The sequence below is a fragment of the Ornithodoros turicata genome, chromosome 3, assembly GCF_037126465.1.
Source record: "Ornithodoros turicata isolate Travis chromosome 3, ASM3712646v1, whole genome shotgun sequence".
NCBI lineage: Eukaryota > Metazoa > Arthropoda > Arachnida > Ixodida > Argasidae > Ornithodoros > Ornithodoros turicata.
The window spans coordinates 75,974,265-75,990,944 of NC_088203.1; the positions used below are offsets into that span (position 1 = coordinate 75,974,265).

Below are 16,680 nucleotides of genomic sequence, written 5' to 3' on the forward strand. Positions count from 1 at the left end.
GCAGTAGCGCAATGACGAACCCAAGTAGTCCCTTTTAGTAGTCCAGTACTAATACACTGGTAATTTTAATTGTCACAGGGACAAGAATAAAGCCTTTTTTTTTTTTTTTTTTCAAAACGAGCTGGCAACAGCTACCATACATAGGTACACCCCAGCCCCCATACCACAGGTTCGCATACAATCTCTTGGGACTTCCTCCGCACCGACTTTGAAGGACGCCCTTGTCCGCGGAATTCTCGCGCTAAACAACACATGCAGTTGTCGTTTACGCTAAATAACCACTCACAAATAATCAATTAAATGTTTTCTCCGTCTTTATTTTACCTTCTGATATCACAGAACAAGAACGAAGTAGAAAATGAAGTATAACAAATGAAACTCTGCAACAACTTTCTCTGCAAATACGGCCTTCGTAATGGATGACAGAGAGGTAAGCTCCAACTCCAATAAAAACATTCACTGGCTCAAATGGTAAGTAGCATGAACGCAGATGAATACAAACTCCTGTCGGGTATCTTATAACTATTCTAATTATTATTGGTTCCCGCTATGGCGCTCTCTCCTCGGGATTTTACTAACGGAAACTGCGAGATGCTTTTGTTGTGGCTAAAATCCGTTCCAGACCCTGTTTATCCGCTCCCTAAGCGTTAATCCGTTGCCGGGGATTATGTCCCGCCACCAGATTAAGCTATCTGTCAAGCATACTTGCAGAGACGACATGCTGGACGAAGGAGCTTCCCCGAGAGGACAAAAGCGCTCGTGGAGTGCTTCGCGAAAAGTGCGGGAAAATGCCCCGCAATTACATGAATGTTCCGGTGCTGGAAGCGGGGAGGTTAATTGTTGGAACACTTAGCATTTAGTCGATTAATGTAAAAGAGTTTCCGCGACACTGTAGGTGCAACTAGAACGAAATACAAAGAAGAGATATTTTTCGGCGAATATTAAATAAATAAAATGCTACACAAAACGGAAGACACAATAGAAACGTATTGACGTTTCAAGAAAGAAAAAAGAAAAGAACGGCTGTATCTTCAGCTGTTGTGCCAAACGCATTTAAATGCGGTAGCTTTGTAAGGTCATGGTCGGCAGTAAATCTGTGGCAGTAAATTTAATCAGTAAATTTTATTTGGCATTGTTACTCTAGTTTTTATGCAATTTGAGCGTATACGGCAAACACAGTCTGGCGACCACGTGGTGGTGGCATGTGACGAGTCACGTGGTCCTGTAAGGCCACGAACGGACGTTTTGTGGGTTAAGTAAATTTACTTCTGAAAACCACATCGAGGAACGAAGCGGATGTGAGAACAAAGCAATGTTAGATGCGAATCGCAGAAGAATCACGAATAGAAAATGAAACTATGAAGTGACAACGGTGTGAACAACATGATACATAAATGTTCTGTTTCGCACACTTTGCACATTCCACGCTTAGCACACATCTTCAAAAAAAAGGAAGATACATAGTAGCAACAATTGCACTCGACAACTTTCAATCGCACACACTCTTCTTTCCCGCCAATTCATCCGATGACGATCCAATTGGGGAAGGAGACCTAGACTGTGACATGACGGACGATGTCACAACCGAAGCAACGCGAGCCTTGTGACGTAAAAGGTCGAGACTAGAAGTGGAGGTTTTCAGTGGCACTCCTAGAGGGTCGACCGGCAGTGCTGACGTCATAAAGGACCCGGGATGCATCTGGGTTACTGGAGGCAGGCCCGGTAGCATGTAGATGGAAAGCAACGAAGGCGGAGGCTTCGGTCCTGGCCAGGGTCCGTAAGGCGAACCGAGAAGCGGTCCGTGGTGCCACAGGGCTTCGGGTGACAGAAGGGGAACACCAGGGATGGAGAAGGGGTCCGGTGCGCCAGGCCCTAGACGATGGCCGAGGTCGGGGCTTCCGAGAGGGGTGGATCCGGGAGACGTGTCCTGCCCTAGAGCCTTTTCTCGTTTCCTCCATTTGGCACGCCGGTTTTGGAACCATACCTGCGCTAAGACGAGAGGAGGAAGGAAAGGTGGTAAGAATTTGACCCCGATATGCGCTGGAATTTCTATGAGGACATCTTTTCCATAAGGGGGAGTCATAGTAGATGAGGCAATTAAACACAGAAGGGCGAACACAACACAAGCCTCGCAACGCCCAGTGGCTTCAGTTTTCTTCAACTACCATTATTCAGTTTGGGGGAGTCATGGCCGGAGGTGAACGCTGGCAATATACTGACCGTATCCGCACGCACCCGGATCTTCAACCGCGCCAGTTGAAAAGGTGTACCCCATCCTCGCCGATATTGAACATACCCCATATCCACGATCATTGCAGTTGTAGAAAAAATATATACACTCTCAGAAAAGAACGAGTAAATTGGGGAGTGATTACCACTTTTAGTCTCTTGAATGTAATTACTGCCCATTTCGGTCCCTATCACTCTAAGATTTACTCCCCAGCACTGCAAATAGTTCTTAAGTCCTACTAACTTTGAAAATTGGAGTATCTCCGCCCTGCCATTCGACAACTCCTCCAGGCTTCATTGGACGACATTCACACTTACGTGCTCCGAGCCGGGATGAAAATATCAGCGGAGAAAAGTGCGGCACTCGCCTTCTCCCGCAAATCCATGCAGCGATGCCGTCTGCACATTGGGGACATGCCACTTATAAATGTCCAGCACCACAAATTCCTCGGCGTAACTCTAACCACTAGCCTCTCTTGGAAACGTCACATCGATGGCATGGAGAAGAAAGTTCAGCGCTGGACCGCTGTCATCCGTCACTTCGCTGGAATGAGGTGGGGACGCGATGAGAAGGACCTCCTGATGCTGCATAACGCCTTGATTCGTGCCACAGTCTCCTACAGTCTGCCTGTGCTTCACGATCTCCCCAGCACCTTTGCACAGAGGATCCGCGCTATGCTGGCACGGAGCCTACGGGTGTGCCTCGGTGTCCCCCGCGGGGCCGAGACAAGGCTAGTGGTTGCGGAAGCCCGCGACATCCCTTTTGAAGTTCTCCGAAACACAGAAACTGTGCGCCAGTATCTCCGACTGATTGCACACCATCGCCACCACCCGCTCATCCGGAAACTTCGGGCAAGGCGCAGCACGCCGATCCACGGATGTATAATGTCATTCAAATCCCGCGTTCCGAAATTCGTGATCAGCCCCGCCGCTGAAAGCACGGCCCCGTGGACGCTTCCGTCGCCAAGCGTCACCACCTCTGTCCCAGGGATCACGGACAACAAAAGGAGCTACCCCGACCTCGTACTACAGCAACTGACTATGGATTTCATCGGCACCGCATATGACGGGTTCTGCACGGTCTTCACGGATGGCTCCTCAACGAAAACTTCGTCATCCTCATCTTTTGTGGTACCCTCGATACCGCTCACCCGGGGCTGCCGGTTGTCCCATCGCACCTCTTCGACCTCAGCCGAGCTGTACGGAATCATGCTGTTTTTACAATATGCGGCCACCTGCGATCCACGGCGATGGGTAGTCTGTACGGACTCCAAGTCAGCTCTTCGATGCCTGAAAACCTCAGGTCTCCGCGGCTCACTGGCCACACTTGTGATAAACATTCTACGCCTACTGAAGTCCATAACTGCCCACGGCCACACCATCGCTTTTCAATGGATTCCGGGTCATTGCGGAATCTCTGGCAACCAGGTTGCCGACGCTGCGGCAGCGGCCGCTCACCACCAGGGCAAGTGTGTCCCGATTGTTCTCCGAAGGGGGGACAGACGGTCCCTTCTTCGTGATTGGGCTGCCTCTTCATCCGTCGAACAATGGCGTCGGGATGTCCCGGCCAGTACCATACTGGGAATTGTAGACCCAACATTCTCGTGTCGCTTACCGACATCTTTACCGCGCGTCATTAAGTCCCTCCTACATCGCTTACGGCTGAATGTTGCCTTTACGCCGTACTACCGTTACCAGATAGGGTGTGCCAGTAGTACCTTGTGCCCGGAGTGTGGTGTGCCAGCGACCGCGGACCATGTGATCATCGCATGTGCCACTTACAGGAAGGAGCGTCACTTGTTGGCAAACGACTTTGCGCGGATTGACAGCCGACCCCTTGACCTCAGACTCATTTTGGGACCATAGGACACACGAAAGCAGATGTCCGTCTTGCGACCCTTCATCAAATTCCTGCAAACTACCGGCCTGATCGACTCTCTCTAAAACCCTGTCAGCGTCGTCACCATCATCCTCATCACCATCCTCTAATTTTTCCCCAATAGCAATGTGGTAGCATTCTGCTCAATGAGCGGAAGTCATCCCCATATCATCGTCATCATGTATTTCTCTCTCTCTCTCTGGGGTATCTCCTGCCCATCAGTGCCGCGCTCGTCGCTCCCTTTTTGCTTCCATGCAAGCCACTGGACTCCTCGAAGAGCTCTAAACAGAACTCCGACCTGTCGTTCCTTCGCGTTCATCATAATTCATCCTCTCATATTAACCGCTGTGAAGTGGGCTAGGGTCCTGTGGCTACCACGAGGAAACATCCCATGTCATCCTCACTTCTCCTTCATTTATTGTTGTTGTTGTTGGGGTATCGGTATTCTGACACGGTAATAAATAGCAGTTCAAGGCACAGAAACACAACCGACGACATGGTAGGGCACGCCATCTTGAATTAACTTTGTCTGTAGATTGCGGCTGCACATAGAGGACGCCGGCAGTCATGCCTATTTGCTGGTAAAATGCTGATACGTCACGCGGTTGTATCTGCATTTTATCCGCGCAGATTTCACGCGCATGTCACGTCGAAACTGGGAGGTACCCGGGTTCGAATCCCGGTGCCGGCTGTGCTGTCTGTGGTTTTCCCTGGGTTTTCCTCAGACGTTTTCAGACATATGTCGGCACAGTTCCCCTAGAAGTCGGCCCAGGACGCGTATTTCCCCAGGGCGTCAATCGTGACGTTGCCCACATACGTGAGACCGACAACGGCAAGCCCTTTCGCCATCACCACCACCACCACCACCGCGCAGATTTCAAAATGTTCAAATTCTACCCGCAAATCCTTACGCGGAGCGGATATCCGCGCTGTGCCGCGTATATAGCCGCTCCTGCTCGCTCCTCTACTAATGGCTCCGCAAAGCCTCATGATTCACGCATGATCCTCTCGGAAAATCCACCAATTTTTATTGACCAGCGGCCGAGCGCGTTAGGGCGTCCCACTCGTTGGTGGCAGCCAAGGTCGTGCTGAACACTGGGAGGTGGTGGGTTCGAATCCTACCACCGGCTATACTGTCTGGGGTTTTCCCTGGGTTTTCCGAAGACTTTCCCAACTAACGTCGGCTCAGTTCCCCGTGAAGTCGGCCCAGGACGCACACTAACCCCTTGTACGCCGCTTACAGGCTTTGACCTCGCAATCCAGTTGTTATTTCGTGTATACATTGTCTATTGTGCACAAATAAAATCTGAAATCTGAATGTGAATCTGCTCATAGCCACATTTGCTTCGCGGTGCTAATACGAAATAAGAAATTAGTGAATACTAAATGATTACCTTAATAACAATGATCATCTCAATAATAGTGATCCTCTCATCACCCTTTTGAATAATCCGCCAATAATAAGCGAACAAAAAGTTGTTAGATGAAACTCACTGAAAAGGTTAGCCAGCTGTAGGGATCGAACCCACATCTTCTGGATTACCGGTCCAGGGCTCTACCAATTGAGCTAAGCTAACACGCCTCTCCAGCGACTTTCGGGGAGCGTCATCTGATGGGACGACAAACCAGCCACCGGTAATCCAGAAGATGTGGGTTCGATCCCTACAGCTGGCTAACCTTTTCAGTGACTTTCACCTTTCATCGTTGATTTCTTAGGCAATTTGAGGCTTTGTTTGTATCTATCCTTTCTATGTTGTTCCAGCCTCAGAACATCAGTTTATTTCTTGTTCAAAAAGTTGTTGCTCGCAAATTTTGCGTGGAGAGCAGGTTTCTTCTCAATGCTAAAGCTGGATATAGGTATATACGATATACGAGGTACGTACATTGCATGTGACGTGACAATATTTAAGGAAATGACTGTTTCTTTTCCTCGCGGGCTTGCGTCCCTGCGTGTAAGAGAAGTTTCGTAATAGATGAGGCAATGAAACAATGAAGGACAGACACAACGCTGAAGTCTCGCATTACATTGCATATTACGATTAAAAGATGGCAATTGACGAAAAAAACACCAGAAGTTGAATAATCAGCAGTGAATATTCGTATGTTCTAGGCTTTCGGAGTCGCTCCACGTTGCTTTATTTTCCTTATTCCCCTCTAGTATCTTCCATGACACATGCGATAATTTCACCAGTTTTACGACTGCTTCAATACGTCGCGCACAATTTTAAATAATGAAGGCTTTATATGACAAGAACTTTTCTAACGCCACTGAATATAACTAGTCTGCCATATCCCCTCGATAACCTTCCATGTATGCAATTCACTTTCATTACAAAGCGAAATCGAGTAACTGACAAAAATTATTCCTGGCATCTCAAACTCAGAACGCGTTCAAAGTGTTTACAACGTCCATAATCCCATTTCCTCGTCGTCCGAGCCAATTATCCGGCAAGCAGCGCAAAACGAGAGCGGAAGAGAGCGAAACAAAAACCGAAACTACATAGTTCTGAAACTCTGAGCAGAAACATCCCTTCATCGACGAAACGCTATTCAAGTCACTCGCTTATTATCCCACTCCATTAACATTCCTTCGTCCAATAACTAACCCTATTCGGGTGGCCGTCGCAAATTAATAACAACAACTTTCCCGCAATTTTCGCCCTCTCCGGTGAAGGGGAATAAAAAAGCAGACGACATTGTAGCGGCCTCTTCGCAAACCGCGCCTCAAAAGGAGGGCGTAAAAGGGACGTGTCGCTCTTAATACGATGTCATTTAGCGGAACGCAAATTAAGTTTTCATAAGCGGCGCTGATTTTATTTTCCCGTCGGCACGCAGCTAGCGACTCGCAGCGGCCAAGTAGGGAATGAGACAGCAGTGAAGGGAGGCCAAGTGGAACATTATTGGAAGCGATGCCAGAGAAGTAATTGAGTTTGCGAGTCCCTTGAAACGACTTTCTGAGAGGTTATTTTCCCGCCGCTCGAATGAAGGCGCATTAGTGCACTTCCGGCGTGACGTAATTTCCGGAAAGTAAAGCGGGCGAGCGGGCGTATGGAACTGCCTGGATTACTGGTCAAATATACGTGTCGCGATTGGAGGGAGGCATAAAGAGTGGATGACGAATCTAAAATGAATCTGAGTTGTCACACATGGCTTCTGCCATAAGTGGATGACGGATTGCGATAGGTACGTCTGCAGCCGTCTGCTTATGCAGTTAATAACTGCTGTTGATATCACGTGGTTAGCTACATCAAGCACATTCTCATGGAGCAAACTTTGATGAAAGATCGTTCTCATAAATCGGACGAAACAGGTAACAGAGATACAACACATAAACTTCTGCCAGGGATTCTACTTTCTGTATGAAAATACAGTCTGTTTCTCGTTTTTTTTTCTTTTTTTTAATAAACCTCATAATTAGAGCTACAGCGTTAATTCTTGCAGATGATTGTCCTCACGGAGGAGCAATCGACCCTTTGAGTAAGTGCATTTTCTCATGTGACCAGTGACGTACAGCGCCACAGCTCAAGCATGTGTATGCGGCCCGTCAGCTGAGAAGAAAAAAAAACAAAGAAGAAAGGCTCTGGACATTCTCCCCTTCACACGAGGATCGTGCCGTCCGTCAGTGGCTGCGTTCTCCGACCGTTTTTGTAAATTCGACTGCACAGCTATAAGGCACCGCAGAGCGAAAATATTTTGACTCTTGGTGGACAGCTTGCGGCAGAAGAGGCGGGATTTCGAGCGACGTTAAATGCAACCTCGTTGCTCCTTTAATAAACGAGCTAATCAAAAAATTAAACAAAGTGAGGCAAGTTTCAGGACACTGTTTAGCGACACATTGTTCGGGTCTTGGGCATCACGTAAGTGCCTTGCTTACACGTCACCCATGTTCCTACATCGCTAAAACAGAACTTGACCACAACACCGCCCGTCAACCGATTCCGAATGACATTGTTACGTCTCGTGACTCGTAAAAAATAGGAAGTGTACGCCTTTTTTGGACACATTATGCATCTCCTTCAGTACGAGGAGTTCCTGAACATTGAGAAAATGGATGAGGAATGGATGTCACTTGGAATGATCGTCGGGCAGCAGAACGCCACCCCTCCCATTAAACGCCCCCCCCCCCCCCCAGGAGGTCCTCCTCTCACTCCTTCGCACGTGGCCATCAAAAGTCAGGACATGAGCCAATCGCTGCAGACGATTTCAAACACAGCCAACACCAACGGCTGCCAATGCGTCTAGTCTCCATAGCTACAGCCGCCAAAGTACGGTTGTGATTGGCGGACTCGTTGTTACGTCACGCCGTTTAAGCCATCGCGCTTTGTTTCAAGGTGGTATTGGCTATAAGAGTGTTATGTGGTGAAGTTATGTTTTAACAGTGTTAGTATACTTCTTTTTTTAATTTCGTGTTAGCGCCGCGAAGCAACTGTGGCTATGAGCGGCGTACAGATGTGCATATAGATGGAAAGAGGACAGCAGGAAGGAGTGGGGAACAGGGAGGCTAGTATGCGTCCTGGGCCGACTTCAGGGAGAACTGTGCCGACAGTCGTCTGCAATGTCTGCCGGAAAACCTCAGACAGCACAGCCGGTACCGGGATTCAAACCCGTCTCACCTCCCAGTCTCGCCGCGGAAGAGATCACACACATAGTATACTGCATGTAGGACCATCTCCGCTCACCTGAACTCTTGCCTCGCTGAGGTCCAGTCGCATGGCAAGCTCTTCCCGAGTGAAGACATCCGGGTACTGAGTCTTCTCGAAGGCCCTCTCCAGTTGGTGAAGCTGAAATGTGGTGAACGTCGTGCGACTCCGTCTGACCTTGCGGGGCTTCGATGGCGAAGACGTCGAGTCCCCGCCGGGTCCGGTGGAAGAAGACGTCTCGTCATTCGCCGAAGAACGCTGATGATCAGAAGAAGACGTGGGACTGGAATTCCCGGACGGCTGTTGTGGGACGTGCCGGGAAACGTTGTGAGATTGGTGGCGTAGCTTCGGATGGGAATCTGTGGATTAAAGGAATGTATCCCGCCATACAGACACATACACACAGTGGGGTTTTTCTTACACTTTTCAGCGTATGAAGAGTGTGATTAATAGTAATAAACACATACGTGATTAATAGAAATAAAGTAATAAACACATTTTTTGTTCGGCCGACCCATCTGAAAGTTGTAATAACAGTATCGAAAAAGGTGCTTGCGAACCACCCCTCTGAAAGAGTGCTTCAAATGAAATGATACACCGCGGAAATTGTGTTCTCCGTATGGGTGTGCTCTTTGAAATGATGCTTTTCGTAGAATACACCATTTAAAATGCCGCCATACAAAACATCTTTCTCCAAGGCCAAAAATAAAGTTGTTGTTGTTGATATTTCTGTATGATGTGAAAATTGCAGCCGCAAAATGTGTGCCACACGCATGGGACAAGACCATTTACACACGAAACGTGTAAAATAATTTATAGTGCTGTTCTGCTATTCCTTTCTTAAAACCTTAAAACAAAACCTATAAAACTACCCTGTATGAAATATATGCAAATAAAGGTGAAGTACATATACGTAGATGGTACTAACACAATTTTAGTAAACGCACCGCGCACTAGAAATGACCGGGTTAGAGCCCTCTCTCATGAGACCCAAACATTTTTACTGTTGGAGGTTTGCAAAGCAATCGTTCATGTGTATGTACGTCCATTCAATTGGAAGTCTATTGCACTCTGGTGGTGATACACACGACGATAAGCCAGGGAACTTGCACGCTAGATATATGTACAGAGGACGATTCAGGATGTTCTGAGGGGGGAGGGGGTCCTACCTTGGACAGCATCCTACTACACTACCAAAGGGCAATTGAAACTCTATGCAACGACAAACATTGAGGGGAGTCAGGACATTCGGACCCCTTCCTCCTCCTAGATCCGCCTCTGGATGCGTCGTGCTGACCACGAGGATTTGCATTTTGCACCTTCCTTGCCATGTATCCCAGTAGAATTATCCTGACGGACAGCTTAATTACGCGCTTTCAAAAATTAAGAATACTATACAACGTGCCCATGAGGCAGATTCGTGGATACGCTTTGGTGACATAATTTCCTGGACACAGGGTGAAAACAAAACGTACAGAAATTTCTGCCGTTCGCTCTGTGGTAGGTTGCGTCTCATTCTCGAGTTGCAGCCGAACGGCATCTTCTCAAGTTGTGTTGTTTTCCGTAGCGGAGATCTTGCCACTTTGGCTATACACGCGCGCATAAAAGCTGAAAACACGCCTTGCTTTCCATCTTGACCACGACACGACACCCACACGACATCGGATCCGTCTGGGTGCTTTATACACTGCGACGACGAAGCACATATTAGGCTGTGTGGCCTCGAACCTCTGCAGCAGATGCAAGGTGCCAGAGGACACACTTCACGTTGTAATGCAGTGCCCAAACTATATACGAGCCAGCAAGAGCAAGACTGAGGCGATCCCTCAAAGCCCTCGACCAAAGGCCTTTCTCATTTTGCAAAGTGATAGGGAGATGGCCTACACAGGACCAAGCAGTAGCTCTGGGGCACTCTGCGTCTTCCTAAAAGATAGCGGCATTCACTACCGCTTTTAACACCTTCGCTGCGTCTCTGAGACAGAATCCAAGTGATCCGAGTGATGTAACGATGATCGAACGATATATCTAATCGAACGATGTAAAGGCGCATTTCTCGACTGCATAAGATGAGTGATTTTTAAAATAACTTTCTTTTTTTAACGACACTGGCTCTTCGGGTGCAAGTTTTGCACGGTATACTGCGGATCCTTGCGTGCATTGGACTCCATACAAACCGCATCTGAGAGCAGCAGCAAACAGAAACAAAGGTGGAGGCCTGTATAGTGCATAAGACTGCTCACGGAATCATATTAGTTAGATTACTACACAGATTCCAAGCCTGCACACAATGGGCATTTGAACAAGGGGCATTAAAGGAAACGTGGTACACAATTGATCTTCTAATGCAACTTCTTTGACATTACTACGCTCGTGAGAAATGTTATAAAGCAAAGTTTAACTGATTCGATCGGAGCACAACAATGCTGTATTGAACTATCTAATGAAAGGACTGCAGCGAAACCTTGTTAACATGATGTTTGTTTCTTGCTGAGCTACAGCGAATTAACGGGAATGTACGGACGAGATCGTATAGAAGACAGTCCAATTAATTCATCAACTGCAAATTATAAGGAGACTTCCTGCATGGCGTTAGATAATACTAGATAAGGTTGCCGCCCCCGCTGGCGCAAATGTACACACACACACACACACTGATTCCGACCCAAGTCCGGATAAGTGAAGCAGGTCGTTGGGTACTTTCCTATAATGGTTTTTAGAAATTCTCGTCCGGGTCCGGAAGCTGAAGCCCGGATACACGAAGCAAAAATACATCGATTGAAATCCGTCCCCACGATTTTCTTCGGGATAAGTGAAGCCCGAATAAACGGGGGTGGACTGCACTGCAATGCACGGTTTCATCCGATAACTATATGTCGCACGATATACATGTACTACACATAAACACGGCCAATAAATTTATGTATTTCAAGTTATGTAACATTATACACCATGTACATCTGAGGGCACATTTTCCTGATTTGGCTAGGATTTCATTGGTATTAATCCCATCTCTTCCGACGTGTTGAACCGGTTGCAACGATCGATTATTTTATGGGTTATTGGCCAAACAGGTGAAGGGGGAATGCTTTACGAAAAACTATAGGATTCCTAATGTCAACTAAAGGCTGTGGAAAGAAGTTAAGAAGTCACACTCTACTTCGATTATTGGTACAAGAAAGCTTCTGTGTTCGAATGAGATAGCCACTGTATACGACATACTTTCAGACCATATGTAGCGATCTCGAATGATGCAACGATCTGGTGCAAAACACTGCGTAAAGCAGATACACGAAAAAACTTTCTTCGGAAAAACATGCAAGTTCGGCCGACATTGTACATCAGTGAACACTGATAAAACAGAGCATTCAGGAAGGAAGGAATGATAGAACGAACGGATGTGCAACGAACGTAATAGATTCAACGCGGGAACTGCATGCACATTCGAGTGGATTGCACGAGGTATTCGGAACTTGAAAATATTTCCTTGTCGCTGTGCCGCATTCCTGTTGGATATTCCGGGCCTGTGTTCTCATAAAATGTTTCCAGCAAGGATAAAATACTTTCGTACCGAATTATGAACATGAGCAACAGTAAATAAATAATGACGACGCAACGCCACCCTATGTGACCCCGCTGCGTATACTGTAATGCACCTGCACCCGCATTTAAATTTGATGAGCAAATTAGAAGGGTGCAAGCGAGCTGGTGTATACTGTATATAGAAAAGGTAACGTTTCCTTGAGTTTGAGGAACACACAAGACGAAGAGGACAACGACAAGACTCAAACCAGCAATGAAGCTTTAGTGCAGAAGGTACACTAAGAAGAAGAGAACAACGGGGTGAGGGGGAAGGGGAGAGAGGAATATCGTTGTCAGCAACCGAAGCAGTCAGAGGCAGAAAGTTACGGAAACCGACTTGTTTTTCTCCAACTTTTTTTTTTTTTTTTTACATTTTGTTCTTTTTGCTCCTGTTTTGTGTGTGTCATGAGAGCCTCGGGTAATCTTCCTGCTTGAGTCTTGTGCTGTCCTCTTCGTCTTTTGTGTTCCTCAAACTCGAGGAAACGTTACCTCTTTCTGCATTTACAAATATATAGAGTTTAAGTTTGAAAATGTATTCTTCGCTGCCATTGCCTCTTTTTCTCGTCAACAAATCGGGAGCAGTCACAACGAGTTAATCATATACAAAACAGAAACAAAACCTCCGTATCGTGTAAAACTTGCAAATTTTTGGTTCATGCGTTTCAAACTACCTCGTAATTTGTTCGATGTATTCCTTGTATGCTTTCTTGTGTGTGCGCGCGTGTGCGTAAGAAGGGAGGAAGTTGTCAAGGCACTCTGATTTTTTTCTTCCGCAGTGTCACGGTCCTGGAACAAAGGGCAACAACACACACGAGTGTATGCCAGTTTCTTTTCCCCTTTGTTAAAAAAACATCCGTCGTGCACGCCAGCGCGCGGACAACAAACAGTGCGTATGGCCTGCACTATGTTAATGGGCATCCACACACGTGCTCTTCCAAGAACATTTCTCCTGCAGTGTACGATCCGGATTTAGGGCTTTTGATAACCTGACTCGCAGTGAGACGTGGGAATGTCGCGCACTTGCGAGGGTTCAAGACGGACGACAGATTTATGGAACGGTGTGTTCTAGTCCCGAAACAGCACACACCAATGAACTCTAGGCAGTTGGTATCGGGCTGGCTCAAGAAAAAGTCGCACTCTTATGTCGTCGCGTATCGGGCGCCTCAATGCAGTGCCACCAGTATTGGGCTGGTGTAGTCCTCAATTAATCTGTGCAAAAGTGTTTCCCTGCTCAAGCTCCACTCCGTCCTCGTCAACTGCAATCGGACTTTTCTTCAAGACTCTTCATCTCCACTGCGCATCTCATCTCGACGAGGGACCCCATTCATCAGCGATTGTACTTTCTATTACCGCAACGTACGTTCTCTTGCTCTTTGTATATCGCACTTATGCAATGTCGGAAAGTATAGTATTGTCAAGGAACCCTTCTCTCTCATGTCAAACTGGTGATTGTCCATGGGTGATTATTTCGTTGTTGATTGCTTATAAATGTGTGTTTTCCAAAAACTGATGTGTGACTTGGTCTGCTCATTGGTCGGGTGACAACTCAGCTCTTCCCCAGTGTCGTCAGGGTGTTGCGTAAATCCCTGGCTCATCAAACCACGTGGCGCGCAGGTACTCTAATAAAGGTATACAGGATCCTCCAACACAACAGCTTTTGTAAAACGAATGTCTAAGGCTTCATCAGTCCGTCATTAATAACCGGTGCCGGAACCGTCAGTTTCAGCCATTTTGAATTGTCGAACAGAAGTGAACCACATCTACTGCCGTTTCAAGCTGCAACAGACAACATTTGTCCGCATATAATATATTTCTCCGCACATAACTTATTTGTCCGCACTGTGATCTTAAAATATTATTGGACAGATATGTTTAGGGTTTGTCGGACAATGTATTATGCTTCTCGACGTCCTGAAACTTATATAATTCCAACAATTTTTACAAATTATGGAAAGGGATTACGATCCTATTATGTTCCCACTACATTTAATTTATTGCCGTCAGATGCTTTGAATTTAATGTCCATTTGTTCCGTTAAAAGTGCTCTTGATTCACTTCTCTGTCAATAGACACCTTTGCTTGTTTAATTTTCTATAGTTTTGAACTGCATAGAATATGTAATATTTGAATTGTATAATACTAATCTAGGAATATGTTTTGTTATACTGAACTTACTGTGCCTGTCACTTACCTGCCGGGTTCTGCCCACAAGCCCCTGAGGCTTAGGCAAACCTCTGTGTATCTTATGTGAAATAACGTTAAATAAATTCCTATTCCTATTTCTCTCTCTCTTATTCTTAATCCACGGGCCCTGGAACAATGCGACCAAACTTGGAACAGCCCTGCACTCTGTTGTCAACATTTTGCAATTGACCGGCCTGCTAGCTATCTTATTGTTTTCGCATTTTACCGCTCCGCACTTGGACCTTTTCGTCCGTTTCTCTCTGTGTCATTCTTTCATCATCATCATCAGTCCCTCAGACTATAGCCCCAAGGGCAGTGGGGATAGCGGAGAATTTCCCCACATCATCATCGTAATTTAGTCGTCGCTGTCGTTTAAATCGCGAGCAGACGCATCCATCAAGCAGTCGATAATATTTCGTTGACATCAAGAACAACTACACGCTTTTCATAACTACATACAAAGCACCCACTCACCCTTTTTTGATACAGCTGCAACGCTGAAATCCAGAACACCTACGGCGGATGCTTCGTCAGAATTTGCACGCCGAACGTCCTGCGGCGCTCCGAGCAGTCTTTCAATACTGTACAGCGAAAACTTGGACTTCGCCATCGACGTGTGAAGCAGGAGGGACGAAAAATCCTCATCGCGAGGCATGACACCCAAGTTGATACTCATACGTACAACCGCTGTTCACACATTTCGTTTCATTTCTTGAAAACCGTCTTGGCCCTTACCCTTCCCCCGCTTTCAAAGTGCTCCCGCTGCGCTCATCTGCTCTCCGAAACCGTTGGGGAGGAGATTGCGCGACAGGGCCATCCTATTCGTTGCTCGTGCGGATCACGTGGAGAAGTTCGGACCAATGAGAGCGAAAGCGCGCATGCATCGCGCAAATCGTCTGCTAACTCTTGTCGTCTGCTAGCTTTCGCGTGTTTCTTTTCATTTGGCTCGTTATCTCCGTTTTAATCGAGCTTTACGCACTCTGGTTTTGTTTTAAATTATTTTCGCTCCCAAGTGATCACCGTTGTATGTTCAATGTTTAGAAAAGGGAGTCTTTTGTTCGTTATCGCGGCGTCGATGCTTGGGAATAGCAGTGGTGAAAAGAGTTTCGCGTCTCATTGGATCGGAAAGGCTTACCGAAGTGTGTGCGAGTGCTCTTTTGAACACGATTAGCGTTTCAGGGCAGCAAAGATAAAATTCGACGTAAAATAGCGAAGTACTGCCGCAATGCATCGCTTGCACGCGTGTGTGTTTGCGAGATAGAAAATGAAAGGTACCAAAGAAAAAGCGGCCAATATAAGCTTCTGAATTTTTTATATTTCTTCCGTTTTTAGACAGCAAGCACACTGCACGATATCTGCTAAACATACGCATATCTTTTCACACATTTGTATACATGCATTTCCCGCCTCGACGCAGAGTACGAACCATACGAAGTTTCTTTTTTTTAAGGTATGTACGATTAACGCTCAATTCGATGTCCCATTCAACGTATTAAGAAAGTGGCAAAAAATTAGTAATCGCGATCACTGTTTTTTGCTGCAGCCATTCTTCGGAAACGCGGCTCTGGTTATACCGTCAGCATGCCTAGTCATAACCCCATCATCAAAAACACGTAATTGATACAGCACATAGTGTCAACATTGGCCCTATAGCTGCAGGACCGGCGTATAGGTGCGCAGTGCAAAAATATTCATTTTAGGACATGATAAAGCACTCATGATAAACACTCAATTTGTCGTCCGTCCTTCTTGTTCCGTGTCTCTCGGTCCCCTACCATGAGCCTATACCAGTTTGCCTGCACCCTCTCCCTTCTTTCTTTAATGATAAAACACGTAGCCTTTTCTTTGTCTTGGCACACTTATTCTATTCCGCCTTCGTGAATCACTATGCTCTTGAGGTTATACGACCCGCTATAGTTGTTCGATTGAAGAAGCAACCAAAAGAATTCTCATGGCCAAGAACAGAATACGTCCTTCTCTACCTTACAATCTTATTACTCCGTTTACTGTAGTAACGTTTTAACCTTAACTCAAATAATATTGGTAATTTCAAAACATTGCTAACCGGTGTACATTGGATAACAATTATTACTTGTTTTTGCACGTGCTGTGCACGGGCAAATAATAAATAAATGAAATAATGAAAAATATTTAGTGCATAACTGCCTC

At 46.4% G+C, this 16,680-nt stretch overlaps 1 protein-coding gene across 1 annotated transcript; it reads right to left on the reverse strand.

The window, feature by feature from the left end:
- Positions 1 to 392: 392 nt before the first annotated feature.
- On the reverse strand, positions 393 to 15,255 carry LOC135387362 (retinal homeobox protein Rx1-like). The gene is made up of 3 exons (XM_064616590.1): positions 14,986 to 15,255; positions 8,788 to 9,107; positions 393 to 1,984 (listed from the first exon to the last, which is right to left on the reverse strand). The coding sequence occupies exons 1-3, from the start codon at positions 15,185 to 15,187 to the stop codon at positions 1,490 to 1,492; spliced, it is 1,017 nt and encodes a 338-aa protein (XP_064472660.1). The 5' UTR covers positions 15,188 to 15,255; the 3' UTR covers positions 393 to 1,489.
- Positions 15,256 to 16,680: the final 1,425 nt, after the last annotated feature.